The sequence below is a fragment of the Microcaecilia unicolor genome, chromosome 6 (genome assembly GCF_901765095.1).
Source record: "Microcaecilia unicolor chromosome 6, aMicUni1.1, whole genome shotgun sequence".
NCBI classification, from domain to species: domain Eukaryota; kingdom Metazoa; phylum Chordata; class Amphibia; order Gymnophiona; family Siphonopidae; genus Microcaecilia; species Microcaecilia unicolor.
The window spans coordinates 299,313,317-299,329,059 of record NC_044036.1 but is presented as its reverse complement, the minus strand read 5'-3'; the positions used below and the strand labels follow the sequence as shown (position 1 = coordinate 299,329,059).

At 43.6% G+C, this 15,743-nt stretch overlaps 1 protein-coding gene across 1 annotated transcript in view; it reads right to left on the bottom strand.

The window, feature by feature from the left end:
* DNAH9 (dynein axonemal heavy chain 9) overlaps nucleotides 1-15,743 on the bottom strand; it is a 408,742-nt gene that overhangs the window by 308,689 nt on the left and 84,310 nt on the right. Inside the window, exons 23-26 of the mRNA XM_030208005.1 lie at nucleotides 10,799-10,951; nucleotides 9,248-9,373; nucleotides 5,720-5,959; nucleotides 4,945-5,105 (exon numbers count right to left, since the gene is read on the bottom strand). Coding sequence (XP_030063865.1) covers nucleotides 4,945-5,105; nucleotides 5,720-5,959; nucleotides 9,248-9,373; nucleotides 10,799-10,951 — 680 coding nt within the window. The remainder of the gene's footprint in view (nucleotides 1-4,944; nucleotides 5,106-5,719; nucleotides 5,960-9,247; nucleotides 9,374-10,798; nucleotides 10,952-15,743) is intronic.

Here is a 15,743-nt window from a genome sequence, read left to right as displayed (position 1 = left end):
ACTCAGGAATTGTTGGAACCAAAGAAGTTAGAGTCCTTATCCATGCGTTCTTAAAGTAAATTTGACTATTGTAATGCTCTTAATAATCAGGAGCTCTGAAAGCACCAAATGTGCCCTGTGTGGCATGCCCCCAACTGATGCAGTGTGCTCCTATCCCACCAACTTTGTGATGCCAGTACAAGAAAAGCCAATGGACGGCTTCCTTTGTACCTCGTGTGGCCGAACCAGGCTCACATAGCTTGCTACAGCCCTATTTATACTAGATTCCCAGGAACACCTACAGGGCCGGAGAAACATCATCAGCACATAAAGAGTTGTTGAGGAGCTAGTAACATCCTAGAGAAGCCTGCTTTACAAGAACTGCATCAGAGAGTCTAGAGCCCCTAAGTCTCATTGAAGGTATCACCTAAATGTAAGTGGACACTGTATTGAACTGTACTGCTGTGTTTTACTTAAGATATAAGGAAAGTTGGACTTTCTTTGAACTAAAGAGCTAAAAGTATAAAACATTAGAGACGTTGAGGCTGATATTCAAAGCGATTTAAGTGGGCAGGCTGAATATTGGGGGGATTGTAAATATGTGGCTTTGCCATAATGTCCCTGCCTTTTACTTGCTGTTGCCATTGTATTTGGTTGCTTCCACTACATAAACAGTGGGTTCAGAACCACCACTTTGGAGATGCTTGACTTACTGAAGGAGTGGATAGTGTAGAAAGTAGTGGAGCTGCTTATCAGCCTCACAAAGGATCCCGGTCCTAGCCCTGGTCCCAGATAATAAATATTGTTTATGTATAGAGGTTATTTACATTAGGCGACCACCTAGTGAGGTAGATAAATCCCCATTACAAAATGGTCAGATAAAAACTAATAGAAGCAGCTGCACAGGTTAAGAGTTTACATCAGGAGTAGACGTTGAAACCGCTTTAAATACATATTGATTGATAGTGCTTCAAATCTCTGATCCTTCTCACCACTGGAGTGATTGACAGATCATCTGATGTTCAGTGCCCAGAATTTATTCAAAAGCTTGCTGAGGCTTGGCAGAAATATGACAATTTTTATTCTGGCAACTAGTATCTAACATTTGGGATACAGCTAAAACAGTATTGAGAGACCAAATTACTTTACTCTCCTACTAAGTCTGAGAAAAAACAGGGAGAAGAAGTTGATTTCACTGAGAGTTCAATAATAGGAATTAGACAAGGCACATAAGAGTACTAATGACAAAAACACACTGCATTCTCTTATTGTTCTTAGGGGAGAAATTAACATGATGGAGAGATCTCATGCCACTTATTATCTGCGGCTGATGCAGTGTACTTTTTATGATAATGCAAATAAACCCTCTAAAGTCTTAGTGGCAGCTGAGGAAAACTAAACTGAAATAGACAATAATGAAACTATTAGATTCTGGTAGGGCTCCCAATTCTTCTTCCATAGCATTAACTGAAGTTTTGCTTCCTTTTATAGAGGTCTTTATGCATCTAATATTAGACATAATCAGAACAAGCCCAATTGACTGAGGAGGCCAAGAGAGGACTTAATGCACCATTCACCCTGTCAAAAGTGGAATATATGATAAAAAAAAAAACTTGAAACATAACAAAGCTGCAGGAGTTGATTATCTATTGGTGGAATTATATCAAACAATGTCCAGCTATTTTACTTCACTTCTTTTAAAATTGTATAATCAGATCCTTCAGCAGGAGAGGTTTCTCAACTCCTTCTACAAAGCTTCTATAACTGTAATTCCAAAAGAAGGAAGGAATCCATTATGTGCCAATTATTGCCCTACTTCTTTACTTAATCTTGATTATAAAACATATTTGCCAAAATGCTTTCTTTTAGTATTGAGAAACATCTTCTGGATATAGTACAACCAGACCAAACTAGTTTCATAAAGGAAGATATGGGTCTGACAGCATTAATACCCTAATTCTATAAATGGCGTTCAAAACTGTGCTCGCAAATATGGGTGTGTACTCAATTTGTGTATGTAATTTAATTAATGAGCTAATTAGGGCTGATAATTGGGTGCTAATCAATTATTGGTGCTAATTGGCATTAATTAAAATTTGCAAGCACATCTTTAGGTGCCAGGATCCGCACATAGATTTTACATGCAGATACAAAAAGGGGGCATGGCCATGGGAGGGACATGGGCAGATCAGGGGTGTTCCTGGAATTTGTGCGCAGATTTACAGAATAAGGGAGATCCATGCTTAATTTAGGCATGAGAATTTACACCAGGTTTCACTGGGTGTAAATCCTTGCACCCGAAACTGGACACGGATCCTGACACCAAATGCTATTCTGCAAATGGCACCCAACTATTAGAACAAATCTATGGTATTGGGACATATTCTAGACTCCAAACTTACTTATGAGAATCAAATAAATGCCCTGACAAGGAAATCAAACATATAAACGGCGAGTGACCGTACTCACTCACAAATGCGCAGTAGAGACTTCCCTCTCTGTCCTGCCCCCGCGTCAATACGTGATGACGGGGGTGGGACAGAGAGGGAAACTGCGCTCCCCCCCGAGGTCGCTGCCACTGGTAACCCCCCCCCACCTCGAGTCGCCGCCGCCGTCATCCCTCCACCCGAGGTCGCTGCAACTGGTGCCCCCCCACCCAGAGTCGCCTCTGCCGCCACCCCTCCACTCGCCCCGTCTCATCGCTATTCAACTTACATCTCCGCAGCAGGCAGATCAGCTGAGCTGCCGTTGGCCTTCCTTCCCTGCCTGTGTCCCGCCCTCGCCGACGTTACGTCACACGAGGGCGGGACACAGGCAGAGATCGAAGGCCAACGGCAGCTCAGCTGATCTGCCTACTGCGGAGGTTTAAGTTGAATAGTGATGAGACGGGGCGGCAAACTCGGGGGGCTACCGGGGGCGGCAGCGGTGGCAAACTCGGGGGGGGGGGCAGACAGCGGCGACCCACCAGCCCGTTTTAACGGGCTCAACGGCTAGTTCTTCTATAAACTCAGACACTTTAGGGGCATATAGGACGAACTTTCCTCTTGTAACCTAACCTAATCTGTCCCTTTGCCCCAACTATGTATTTCTCCTATCCGGAACTGGTAATCACCACTTGCGGAATTATGCAAGCCACACTGAGCCTGCAAATAGGTGGGAAAATATGGGATAGAAATGTTATAAATAAATAAATTCACTCTTTCTTTGATATTGAAACATTTAGAATTCTGGCTCAGTCAACTCTCATATCACAGATTACTGTAATTTGCTGTATTCTGCTATTTCTACTGGGTTGCAGAATGGGCTTAAGATGCTGCAGAATACAGCAGGCCAGGTTGATTCTTGGGAGAAGTAAAATTCATAGAGCTTCTCTACTCTTGAGTGATTTACACTGACTGACAATAAAAACACGAGTGAAATTTAAATTGGCATGCCTAGTATTTAAATCTTTCCAAGGTCAGAACTCAGAGGGAGTGACACAATTATTCTGTATTCCTAAACACAGAAATAATACAATTTTCACAAAATGTGCAATTCAGCTTTCCATCTGTTAGAAATCTCCATTACAAATCTCTCCTAGAAAGTAATTTTTCATACCAAGGAGCCAAGATCTGTAATACGTTTCCCAAAGAATTAAGACAGATAACTTCTTTTACCAATTTTAGAAAAGCACTGAAAACCTATTTGTTTTCTGATTAACTTAATGATCTTATTGTAAGTTGGTTGTAAGATTGATATTCTAGTTCCTTCCTTATAGAGTTCTTTTATGTGATCTGCTTTGAATCCTCTGAGGAGAATATGCGGACTAAACAACATCAAATAGAATAGCGTCATTTACAGAATAGCATTAGTGCTGATTTTTATTGGCACCAAATTTGGGCACCATTTATAGAATTGAGTCCTATGTGTTTATTAAATACTCTTCACCATGTCCAAAGCTCTGACTTGGAATTCTGATGTTTTGGCCCCCTTGTGCTGCTGTTTTAGTCAAATGGCTGGCACTCCAACACCTCCCTCTCGAACGAGGAATTCAACAGGGAAAACCATTGTTTTTCCCTTGAAATGAGCCATGAGAAATTTGAACATTTTTTGTCTGTCAGGTACTTGTCACCAAGACTGATCACTGTCTGAGAAAGGATGATGGACTCGACAGACCTTTACCTTGTTCAGTGGTTCTCAACCCAGCCCTCCAGACATGCCTAGCAAGTCAGGTTTTCATGATATCCACAATGAACGTGCAAAAGATAGAAACATGATGGCAGATAAGGCCCAAAATGGCCTATCAAGTCTGTCCATCCTCAGTAACCCATAACTCCTCCTTTTCCTGAGAGATCCCACTTGCCTGTCCCACGCTTTCTTTAATTCTGACAAAGTTAAATTTCTTTTGTTTAAATCTTAGCAGATTTTGGCATGAAACAGGCGTATATGAAAGCAAAAATTACCGTCTCCATTTACTTCATCAATTTAACTCTCCATACAGATTATAGAGCACTAGTGGAGGGCCCAATGCTTAATTGATTTTCTTTAAGTACACATGAAATGTCAGTCTTGGATTTCCAAATTATCTGAGGTATTATTATAGGGGGGTGAGTTTCATCACGGGAGACTTGAAAGCGCTGCAGGGTCAGAGTAGTTGCCACTTTCATCTCATTCATGGCGAAGTTCTGTCCGATGTAGTTCCTGAGATAGATCTGCAGACAATGAGGGTAATGCATGCAACTTTACCTCATGCATATTCATGGTGGATATCTTGAAAACTTGACTGGCTGGGTGTGTCCCAAGGACTGGGCCTTAGTTCTCAACCCCCTGGTCTTACTCAGCATGGCTCACCATATTTAATCATTTGAACATATACAGCTCATGCAATATCTGCCTGTCAGGTGACTAACAACCTTTGGCACATGCTGCTCCTCTATATCTGTCAAAGCAGTTATGACACAATAAGCCCTCAGACACATGCTGTACCTATCTGTAAGAGGAGTAATGACCAGACGAGGAGTGTTGCCCAAGTACTCATAGGAATACAAGAACTGTGCATCACAAATATTTCCAAAGCAGTGCTTCTTCTCATCATCCCAGCGATGACGAAGCTGTGACAGCCACACAAAAGCCTGTGCATTCTCTACCTGTACAATGAGAAGAAAATAAATTCTTTCTAAGCTCACACTGTTTTTTTAGGTACATTCACATCTGGCTGCTTCTATTTCAGAATTCTATTGTATATAATTCTCAAACTGTCTCACTTTTGTTCTCAATTTGTCCCTTAAATTCTTATGTCTGCTATTTTGTTAAACAATTAGTTAACCAAGAAGAATTTCTTCCTTGCATTTATCACATTTGGAAACATGTACTATGTGCTAATGTATGAGATATATGCCATCCCGGACTTTCCAAAATTAATTAAATTCGTCTCAGAGTAGCTACAATTAACAATGCCTGGGCACTCTCTGCTTTTCTTCTAATAGGGCTGCATCTAGAAATTCTGTAACATTTAAGCCCTCTTTGTCTTGCTACCATTCAGTCCAGACTCCCGTGCTTCTTGCCTGATGTACAGACACCCTCTATTGGTTTATGAATGTTTTTAGTATGGGAACTGACCTCTACCACTGCCCTTGACATTTTCAATTTAGAATTTGCATAGTGGAAATGTGGTGGCTAGTTGCTAGTTGACTCTAGTTTCTACCATCTTCCACAGCCAGTGACCACATCCTCTGTGTTTCACTCTATAGTGTGCACCTACCTTTTGAGCAATCATCTTGGAGACAACATCCCGGGCATGCACATCAATAGTGCAAATGGTCATGATCTTCTGTCGGTCACCCTTGGAAAGCTGCCCTATCAACATGGTGATGAGAGTGTTCAGTTGGTTCACTTGCTTCTTATAATACTCCTTCATGGCATTCTCATAGCCTTCTTCCAAACGGGCAAAGGAAATCCCAACTTCTGTGGTCCACCAGATCTGGGTGCAGGTTAGTGCAACCTACAAGGAAACAGGAGAAAAGAAGTAGGAATTGAGCATTCATACTAATATAAAATCAAAGTACTTTTCATGTTATTCAGAAATAAGATCCATGACCACCAGTTCCACTCAGAAATATATCGTCAAGTTGTGACAGTCTGTCAGTCCTAGACAAAGTTCAGATATCTTCAAATTCAAAAGAAGGACTGTTATGGTTTTAATTACATGTGGATGGTTTTCTTTGATTTTATAAAGATTATTCCTTATGTTTTCAATGGTATGTCACTTAGACCTGTGTTTACAAAGGTGCGCTATAGGCACGTTAGCGTTTTTAATGCGCGTTAAATGCTAAGGTGCGTCAAACGCTAACACGCCCATAGGAATGTATTGGCATATTAGCATTTAACAAGCCTTAACTTTAAAGGCGCGTTAAAAACACTAATGCGCCTTAGTAAACATACCCCTTAGAATGAACAGATTTGCTGCCTATAAATTATTTAAAATAAATGGAAAATCATCATCATTGACCATGAGGGACAGATCCTGAAAGCTTTTAATTCACTGTGCACTATTCTATATATACAGTAGTGCTTCTTAACCCAGTCCTTGAGATACACTGAAAGCGCTGCAAGCAGCAGGGCAGATCACCTCCCTTCGGGCCTCCTTCCCTCCCTTGTCTGACGTAACTTCCGCGAGGGCGGGACACGAGGGAAGGAGGGCTGAAGGGAGGCGATCTGCTGCCCTGCTGCCTGCAGCGTTTTCACACGGAGGTGAGAGGCACTGTGATTTCAATGCAGGGGGCCCGGCCCGGTGGCGAACGGAGGGGGGTAGGTGGAGGGGATGAACAGCGGCGACCTCGGAGGGGAGCGGTGGCGGTGACCTCGGGGGGGGGGGGGGGGGGGGGGCGGCCTTGTCCCAGGCCTGGCCCAGTCTCTCAGCGGCCCTGACCAGGAGGAGGAGTTTGGGCACCTATTTGGGAAAAGCCATTCTCTGCATCAGTCTGGCTTCTGCAGATGAGAGATTAAATTGGTTTGAATACGGATCTGTTGTTTGAACCCAAATTTCATAGTGAATCCAGACTGGAACTGCAACCAGTTAACTGCAAGGGTTAACACTCTTTGTACTGCTAGCAAATTTTAACAAAAATAAAGACTCCTAAAGACAAACTAGATTTACTTGGTTTCTGTGTTAATATGAAGAAATTTATAGACATGGAAAAGTTCAGTAGGAGTGAAGTGGGGGTGGGGGCTGTCCTGTCCTAAATGGGAGAAGCAATTTAGCAAACAGATAAATAAGGAACTCAATGATGGTGGGGTAGAAGTGGGAAACAGCCAGAATGAATATGTTCCACTAAAGGAACCAGAGAGCCAGACAAGAGGCCTCTGCTCTTGAAAGGCCTCACAAGAGGGGAAGGAGGGAGCCTGTCCTTTCCACTAATGACAGAGTGTGTAAGGAGTTAGAAGAAGACTGAGGAGCTAAGTTCCAGGAGGGTGAAGATCCTAGCAACCAAGAGATAGAAGCCTGATCCTCAGACTTGCCTCATTTGAAGAGATTTATGATTTTTGTCTTGGCAAAATATGAGTCTGGGACTTGCTACAGTTTTCTGGGGTATAGGAGAAAAAAAAAACTCAGAAAGAAGAAGTTCCAAATTTTCCTATTAGTGCGTGCTCAAGGAGTTTAAATGGATTGTGTCTATTGTCAGTTTGTATCTTTCCCACTTTTAGGTTGGATAATTGCTGAAGTCTTCAAATGTGATTTTGACTACTTTTGAACTTTGTAGCAGTCTCTCTCTCATCTTTCCTCCCCCCCCCCCCCCCCCCCATTGTTTTTGATTTTTGCTTTAGTCAAACATTCTCCTGATTTGGAGCAAATGCTGGACAGGACTAATGTTTGTAGAAGTGGACTGTAAGAGTGTGAGTGATATGTAAGGCCTAAGGCCTCCCGGCATCTGCTGATCCAACCTTAAAGAGCCCATACCGAGGAACTGTACAGGCAACTTATTACAGCAAATTCTTGAAGGTGCTGTAGACCCCTGAACTTAACCTCTATCTGGGGCACATCCCAAAAATTTAAAAAAAAGGGTTACAGAGAATATAATAACCTTTCTGAATGGATCTGAGGACTAAAAGGTTGTGACATCTATTGCTACCAAACATACTGGGTTCAGTACGCAAAATCCATATAGAGGAGTAGACTTGGCTAAACAGCATCACTTTTCACTTGTACATTAATCTGTCCAGTTCCCCAGCCTCTTAAGGTTATTCTACAGTTTGGAATGAAGGGGATAATCCTCAAATGTGGGGCTAGCCACCATGTGATCAGTTAAAGGAGGACATCGTTGTTGAGCCTGACACTAACATTTTTCTATTGCCATTGAATTGGACAAAGATAATTTTCAAAGGCGTTTAGGCAGGAGAGGAAAAAGTGGGCTTTAAGCTGCTCTATCACTACTACTGGACGGCCAGCTGCAGTCAGATTGCCAGGGAGGAGTAGCCTAGTGGTTAGTGCAGTGGACTTTGATCCTGGAGAACTGAGTTCGATTCCCACTGCAGCTCCTTGTGACCCTGGGCAAGTCACTTAACCCTCCACTGCCCCTGGTACAAATAAGTACCTGAATATACTATGTAAACCACTTTGAATGTAGTTGCAAAAGCCACAGAAAGGTGGTATATCAAGTCCCATTTCCCTTTTCTATATATGATGTCAAAATTTCGGCCCTGATCCAATTTGCACCCACAACTAAATTGCTAAATGAGACATTATGAATTAATTGGCCTTAATCAATTATTCAAGTTAGCTGGCACTAATTTGGATTTGTGCATGCATCTGTCTGTGGTTTAAGTTTGTTGGTTTGCAGAAAGTTGGAGAGAATTTGGAGAAAGAGTCAGAGCATATCAGATGGAGATAATCAGTAAGGGGTAGGTTTACTAAGGTGCGTTAGCGTTTTTAACATGCCTTTAAAGTTAAGGCGCACTAAACGCTAATGCGCCAATACATTCCTATGGGTGCATTAGTGTTTAACGCACGTCAACCCTTAACGCATGTTAAAAACTCTAACATGACTATATAGCATGCTTTAGTATACATATCCCTAAATGTTTATAAATTAAGGACCCTGTTTAATAAGGCACGCTAGCGTTTTTAGGTGCGCTAATGCTAGAGACACCCATATATTCCTGTTGACAGAGATTGGCAGGTAAGTGTGTATTTTGCACTATGGTGTGCCTGTTCTATGGTGAGTCACTGTATGAGGGACATTTGCACAAAAAGCCAAGAAACTCATGGGAAAAAGTCTTATATAGTACACACCTGTGCAGGATAGTCAAACAACCACTGTTCCCTGGGTTTCTCTTCATAGGCTGTAACTGCTTCCGTCATCTCATGCCTAACCGTTGCCCTCATTGTATCCAATACACGATTCAGCCAAGTCTCAACCTAAAATAAATTCAAAAGGATTTTTAGGTTTAATAATTTTTATTGATGAATGCAGAGAGAAAACAATTCCATGTTAAACAAGATAACTCAGGCAGTTAACATTGCAAACCTGTACTAATACAGCAAAACTGCTATCATCAATTTTTCTTTTTTGTTTCTCCCCCCCACCCTCCCCTCCCCCCTCCGTATTACTATATTAATTAACAATGGCATATGTATGCAAAACAACTATTATCAATAAATCTGCTTGTGGTTTTTGGAATGTATCAACTAGCAACCTGAACATTATGCAACAAAATTTAAAAATAAATATAAATCACTGGTGCCATTCTGTGTGCTTAGTTTTTATTCCATTGCTCTGCTATACTGTGGCTCTGCCAGTCAGCAAGTTATCACCCACTTAGCAGGAGAATCACATCGCATCTGTATGGTGCCACTATCAAAAGGATTTTTAAAAAAGTTAAAGGAGGTAATGTTCAGCCTGCTGCAGTCAGTGGTTTTTTAAACGCCAGCTGTCATGGGTATTTTACACCTGCATATTCAGTGACAGTCTGTATACCCTATGTATATGTATACCCTAGAGCAGAGGAGGGACAGGAGAGATATGATACAGACATTTAAATACTTGAAAGGTATTAATATAGAAACAAATCTTTTCCAGAGAAGAGGAAATGGTAAAACTAGAAGACATGCATTGAGGTTGCGGGATGGTAGACTTAGGGAGTAATGTTAGGGAATTCTTTTTCATAGATAGGGTGGTTGATGCCTGGAATGCCCTCCCGAGGGAGGTGATAGAGAAAGAAACAGTGACAGAATTCAAAAGTGCATGGGATGAATACAGAGGATCTCTAATTACAAAATGGATGGTATAAAAATAAAACTTAAACGGCTGTATATGTTTTGATATGACCTTAGATGGCGACTCTGGCTGTGAAGAACTAAGGCCAGTGCCAGGAAGACTTATACTGTCAGTGTCCTGTATATGACAATCCAAGTTAGGGTGGGCTGGAGAGAACTTCAAAGGAAACTTCAGTAGTTGAAATGGCAGGCTGACTTCTATGGTCAATGTCCCAGAAATACCAAAGACCGACCAAGATCAAGTATTTTTTATCACACTCGTTATTGGTTTAATCATGAATTGATAATGAGTGTGACTGTTGGGCAGACTGGTTGAACCGTTTAGGTCTTTATCCTCTGTCATTTATTATGTCACCCAGCTGCCTAAGGGTTAGGGTGGTGGACTTTGGTCCTGAGGAACTGAGTTCGATTCCCACTTCAGGCACAGGCAGCTCCTTGTGACTCTGGGCAAGTCACTTAACCCTCCATTGCCCCATGTAAGCCGCATTGAGCCTGCCATGAGTGGGAAAGCGCGGGGTACAAATGTAACAAAAATAAAATCTGGGAATCATCCCTACAGGGCCTCACCTGTCCACTACAGTCACAGGGTTCACTGAATGCAACATATTCATCCTCTTTGCTATACATTCCCAGCCCCATTTTGCTCTGGGTTCCATCAGTGTCTTCTTGGAATTTCATCTTAGCCATGTTGTCAAATAATTTGGATAGATGGCGCATGACCTGAAAAACGAATCAGAAGTCACAGCAGACATGAAGAGCAGCAAGGCTCTGTTATCCTGTCAATCACATAGGAACAAACACTGAGAGCTACTGGGCTGTGCTATCCGGTGCATCACAAATGAACAAATATAGATAGCCACAAGGCTGTCTCTGTATCTATTACTTGAGGCAAACACAGAGATTAAGGCTCTCTTTCAAATAAGTTTGCTATCATAGCTGCAACTCAGCTACTAAACAACCTTTTAATAGCATTTTTTTCATAGATATCATTACATGGGGAAAGATTAATTTCCTATGGCTCATTACTAGAAGTAAGAGGTGGCAAGTCTAAGTCTACCTGGTTAAAGGACAGATGTTTCACAATATCTAACCAATTTTTGGCAGCACTTAGGGGGAAAAAACAATTATGCCACCCCTTGAGACAGCTCTGCAAAGCAAAATACAGTGTGTGTCAGGGTTTTTTTTTTTTTTTTTTAAAGTAAGTGCTCTTTGCTGAACTGTTTTAAATGTTATTTATATATGGGAGGATTCACATTCACTAATAGTTAAGGCCTAGCTCTCAAAAGCAGTAGCTGAAAAGGTAAGGAAAAAGAATATCTCTCTATATAAAACGCACCTCCAACGTTCTAATGAAGCCTCCACAAGTCCCAACGTTCTAAATCCATGGTGGTGTAGATCAAAATTCACCCATGAGTGTTTGCCCCCCGCTCGCGTCAAACGTGATGACGTCGAGGGCGGAGCAATGGCACTAAACCAATCGCATCGCTACGCCCTCGATGTCATCACGTTTGACGTGAGGGCGGGGCAGACTTCGATCTACACCACTACACAAACGTTGGAACTTTCGGAGGCTTCAAAAGAACGCTGGAGGTGCGTTTTAAATAGAGAGAAGAGAGATGAGGAAAACCGATAGGTGGCTGAGGGGGGACAGGGGAGAGAGCACAATCGCTGGGTGGATGCAGAGGAGGAAGATGGGGGGCAGGGGCACAGCACAATCACTGCATGGCTGCAAGGGGGGCAGGGAAGAGAGCAGATTCGCTGGGTGGCTGCAAGGGGGGCAGGGGAGACAGCAGAATTGCTGAGGGGGGGGGGGGCAGGGGACAGACCAGAATCGCTGGGTGGCTGAATGGGGGGCAAGGGAAACAGCAGAATCGATGGGTGGCTGTAGGAGGGGCAGGCTGTAGGAGGGGCAGGGAAGAGAACAGATTCGCTGGGTGACTGGGGGGGGCAGGAGAGAGAGCAGAAACGCTGGGTGGCTGCAGGGGGAGTCAGCAGAATCGCACACACTCTCTGCCTCACACACACACTCTCTCTCTCACACACACACTCGCATGGTGCTGCAAACCACGCAGGGGGGGAGAGGCAGGGAGACCTGAAACCACAGGAGGGGGGAAGGGGGAGGGGGTCCTCAGACCTCAGAGGGGGGAGGGGGTCCAGAGACCACAGAGGGAGGGGGAGGTATCTCTGTCACACCCACACTCTCTCTGTCACACACACTCTCTCACAGTCAGTGTCTTTCTCTCTCTCACACAGTCTCTCACACTATGTCTCACACTGAATCACATTCACTCTCTATGTGTCACACAGTAGGTCTCACACACACTCTCGGTCTCACACACTCGCTCAAATACACTCTCTTGGACTCAGAGAGAGTCTGTGTATTGCACACATACTCTCGCACACTCTCTCTCACACACACTCTCTCTCACACACAGTGTATCTGTGTGCAACACACTCTCTCTCACAGTCACTGTGTCTCACATACACACTCGCACACACTTTCTGCCTCACAAACACACTCTCTGTCTCACAAACACACTCTCTCTCTCTGTCACACACACACACACTCGCACATTCACTCTCTCTCTCACTCACACAGTCACTCTCACACACACTCTCTCAAGCAAACACACTCCCTGGAAAACCTTGCTAGCGCCTGTTTCATTTGTCTCAGAAACGGGCCTTATTTACTAGTAGTTTTCATAAATTACAAGAGATTGCAAAAAGAGCAAGACAGGCAATAATATATGGAAAAGTTAAGGGAAGCTGATAAAATAGTCAGGAAAGCAAACATGGACATGTGAAAAAAAATAGGCAATACAGTAAAATGAAAGGACAAGATTTTTTTTTTTTAGATACATTAGTGATAGGAGAAAGCACAAAAGTGTCATGAGTCTCAGAATGACACTTTTGTGCTTTCTCCTATCACTAATGTATCTAAAAAAAAAATCTTGTCCTTTCATTTTACTGTGTAGAAACTGATGAGGATAAAGGTAGAATTGCTTAACAAATACTTTTGTGATCACAGATGAAAGGCCGGGAGTAGGAGCACAGAAGAATCACAAACAGGAATGGTAGTAAGGTAGGCCTTGAAGGATTTTCATAAGATTGTGGGCCCCTTTTACCAAGCTGCGGCAAAAGGGGGCCTGCAATGGCATCGGCGTGTGTTTTTCACGCATGCCAAGGCCCCCTTTTACCTGCAGGAAATGGTCATGCGGCAAGTAAAGCACTTGCCGTATGGCCATTTTGGGGGAGGAGCCCTTACTGCTACCCACTGAGGTGGTAAGGGTTCCTATGCTAACCCGGTGGTAACCAGGCAGCGCGCCACATTGCCCGATTACCGCCGGGTACACTCTGGTGCTACAAAAATAAATATATTTTTGTAGCACCGGATATGACAGTGGGAAGTACCGCCAGACTGCTATGGTAGCTGCTATGGTAGCCCGGAAATACTTCCTGTTTAGTGAGCGGTAAGCCCGTGTTGGGCTTAGTAAAAGGGGCCCTGTGTTTGTAAGGAGCTAGCCACACTGAAGGGCGAAAAAGAAAAGTGGTGAATAGGATACATCCAAGGGTATTGATGGAACTTAGGGCCAAATTCTATAAATGGTGCCTTAAAAATCTGCGCCAAAAAAAATCCCATGCTTAGTGCGATTCTATAAACTATGACTAAAGTTGGGGCACGCTGAGGCATTCTGTGGTAATTTTGCCATGTGTGCACTCTACCCACATGCTGAAAAATAAAATTTATTTTTTGGCATAGGGAGCATGTCGGGGTCAGAGAGTGGGTGCTTCTATGCAAATTGGTTAGCGCATTGGTATTGCCGTACACTAACTGATTAGTGCAGGTTTAGCACGAGTCCCTACTGCCTACAAAATAGGCAGCAGTAGAGACTCACACGCTAATCACCATGCGCTAATGGAAAATTAGTGCATAGCCATTAATGAAAAATTCTGAAAATCAACCATTTTACCCCTGCAGTAAGGCCACTTTTTGCCGTAGCTTAGTAAAGAGGTCCCATAGAAGGGCATTTTCGATCGGGGATGCCCATCTCTAAGGGAGCCCATCTTCGAGGACGGCACCACGAAGGGGCGGGGCCAACCATATTTTCGAAACGAGATGGGCGTTCATCTTTCGTTTCGATAATACGGTTGGGGGTGCCCAAATCTCAACCTAAATGCTGAGATCGTTGGATTTAGAGATGGGCACCCTCGGTTTTCCCCCATAATGGAAACCGATGGCGCCCATCTCAAAAACGAATAAATCCAAGGCATTTGGTCGTGGGAGAGGCCAGGATTCGTAGTGCACTGGTCCCCCTCACATGCCAGGACACCAACCGGGCACCCTAGGGGGCACTACTTTGCAAATTGCTCCCAGATATATAGCTCCCTTACCTTGGGTGCTGAGCCCCCAGAAACCCCTCCAAAAAACTATACACCACTGCCATAGCCCTAAGGGGTGAAGGGGGGCACCTACATGTGGGTACAGTGGGTTTTGGAGGGCTCCCATTTTCCACCACAAGTGGAACAGATAGGGGGGGATGGGCCTGGGTCAGTCTGCCTGAAGTCCACTGCACACACTAAAACTGCTCCAGGGACCTGCACACTGCTGTCATGGAGCTGGGTATGACATTTGAGGCTGGCAAAAAAAGTTTTGTAAGTTGTTTTTTTGAGGGTGGGAGGGGGTTAGTGACCACTGCGGGAGTCAGGTGAGGTGATCCCCGATTCCTTCCGGTGGTCATCTGGTCAGTTCGGGCACTTTTTTGGGACTTGGACCTGAAAAAAAAGGGACCAAATAAAGTGGACCAAATTCTCGTCATGAACGCCCTTCTTTTTTCCATTATCGGCCGAGGGCGACCATCTCTTAAGCATGCCCCGGCACGCCCCTGTCCCACCTTCGCTACCCTTCCGACACGCCCCCGGAAACTTCGGCTGTCCCGGCGACGGAAAGCAGCTGGGGTCACCCAAAATCGGCTTTCGATTATGCCGATTCTGGCTCCCCTGAGAGAAGGGCATCCTTCTCTTTCGAAAATGAGCTGGATAGTGTACTAAGATTTCAGGAAAGCCTTTGACATGGTCCCACATGCTCCACAGCACTGTACTTTTAAAAATACGGAAAAATATGGCATTATACTATCCCAACTCTGAAGGTCCCTTTCATTTCATAAGGTTGGATAAGTAATATTGTGTGAGCTCTTTCAGATTTGTCTGCCTTATGGTATTTTTCATCTTGTTGGGTTAATTGCCCTTATAAAATATGCCATAAAATAGGTGTCTTGCACATTTTTAGCCACCCTGTTTTAAAATTACTCCAGTAATGCACATATTCTGCAGCTGATCAGACTCTGGGGCTGTCAACTGGGAGTATACTTCTTGATGAGGACAGAATAGCTGGACAAACTGAATGGGCTGAGTGATCTTTTTCTGTTCTCATTTACTATACACTACATAACAGCTATTGGCTGCTTAAAAGTAAGAATTAGAGGCTGACCGAAATTCATTTTCAGTTTTGGTC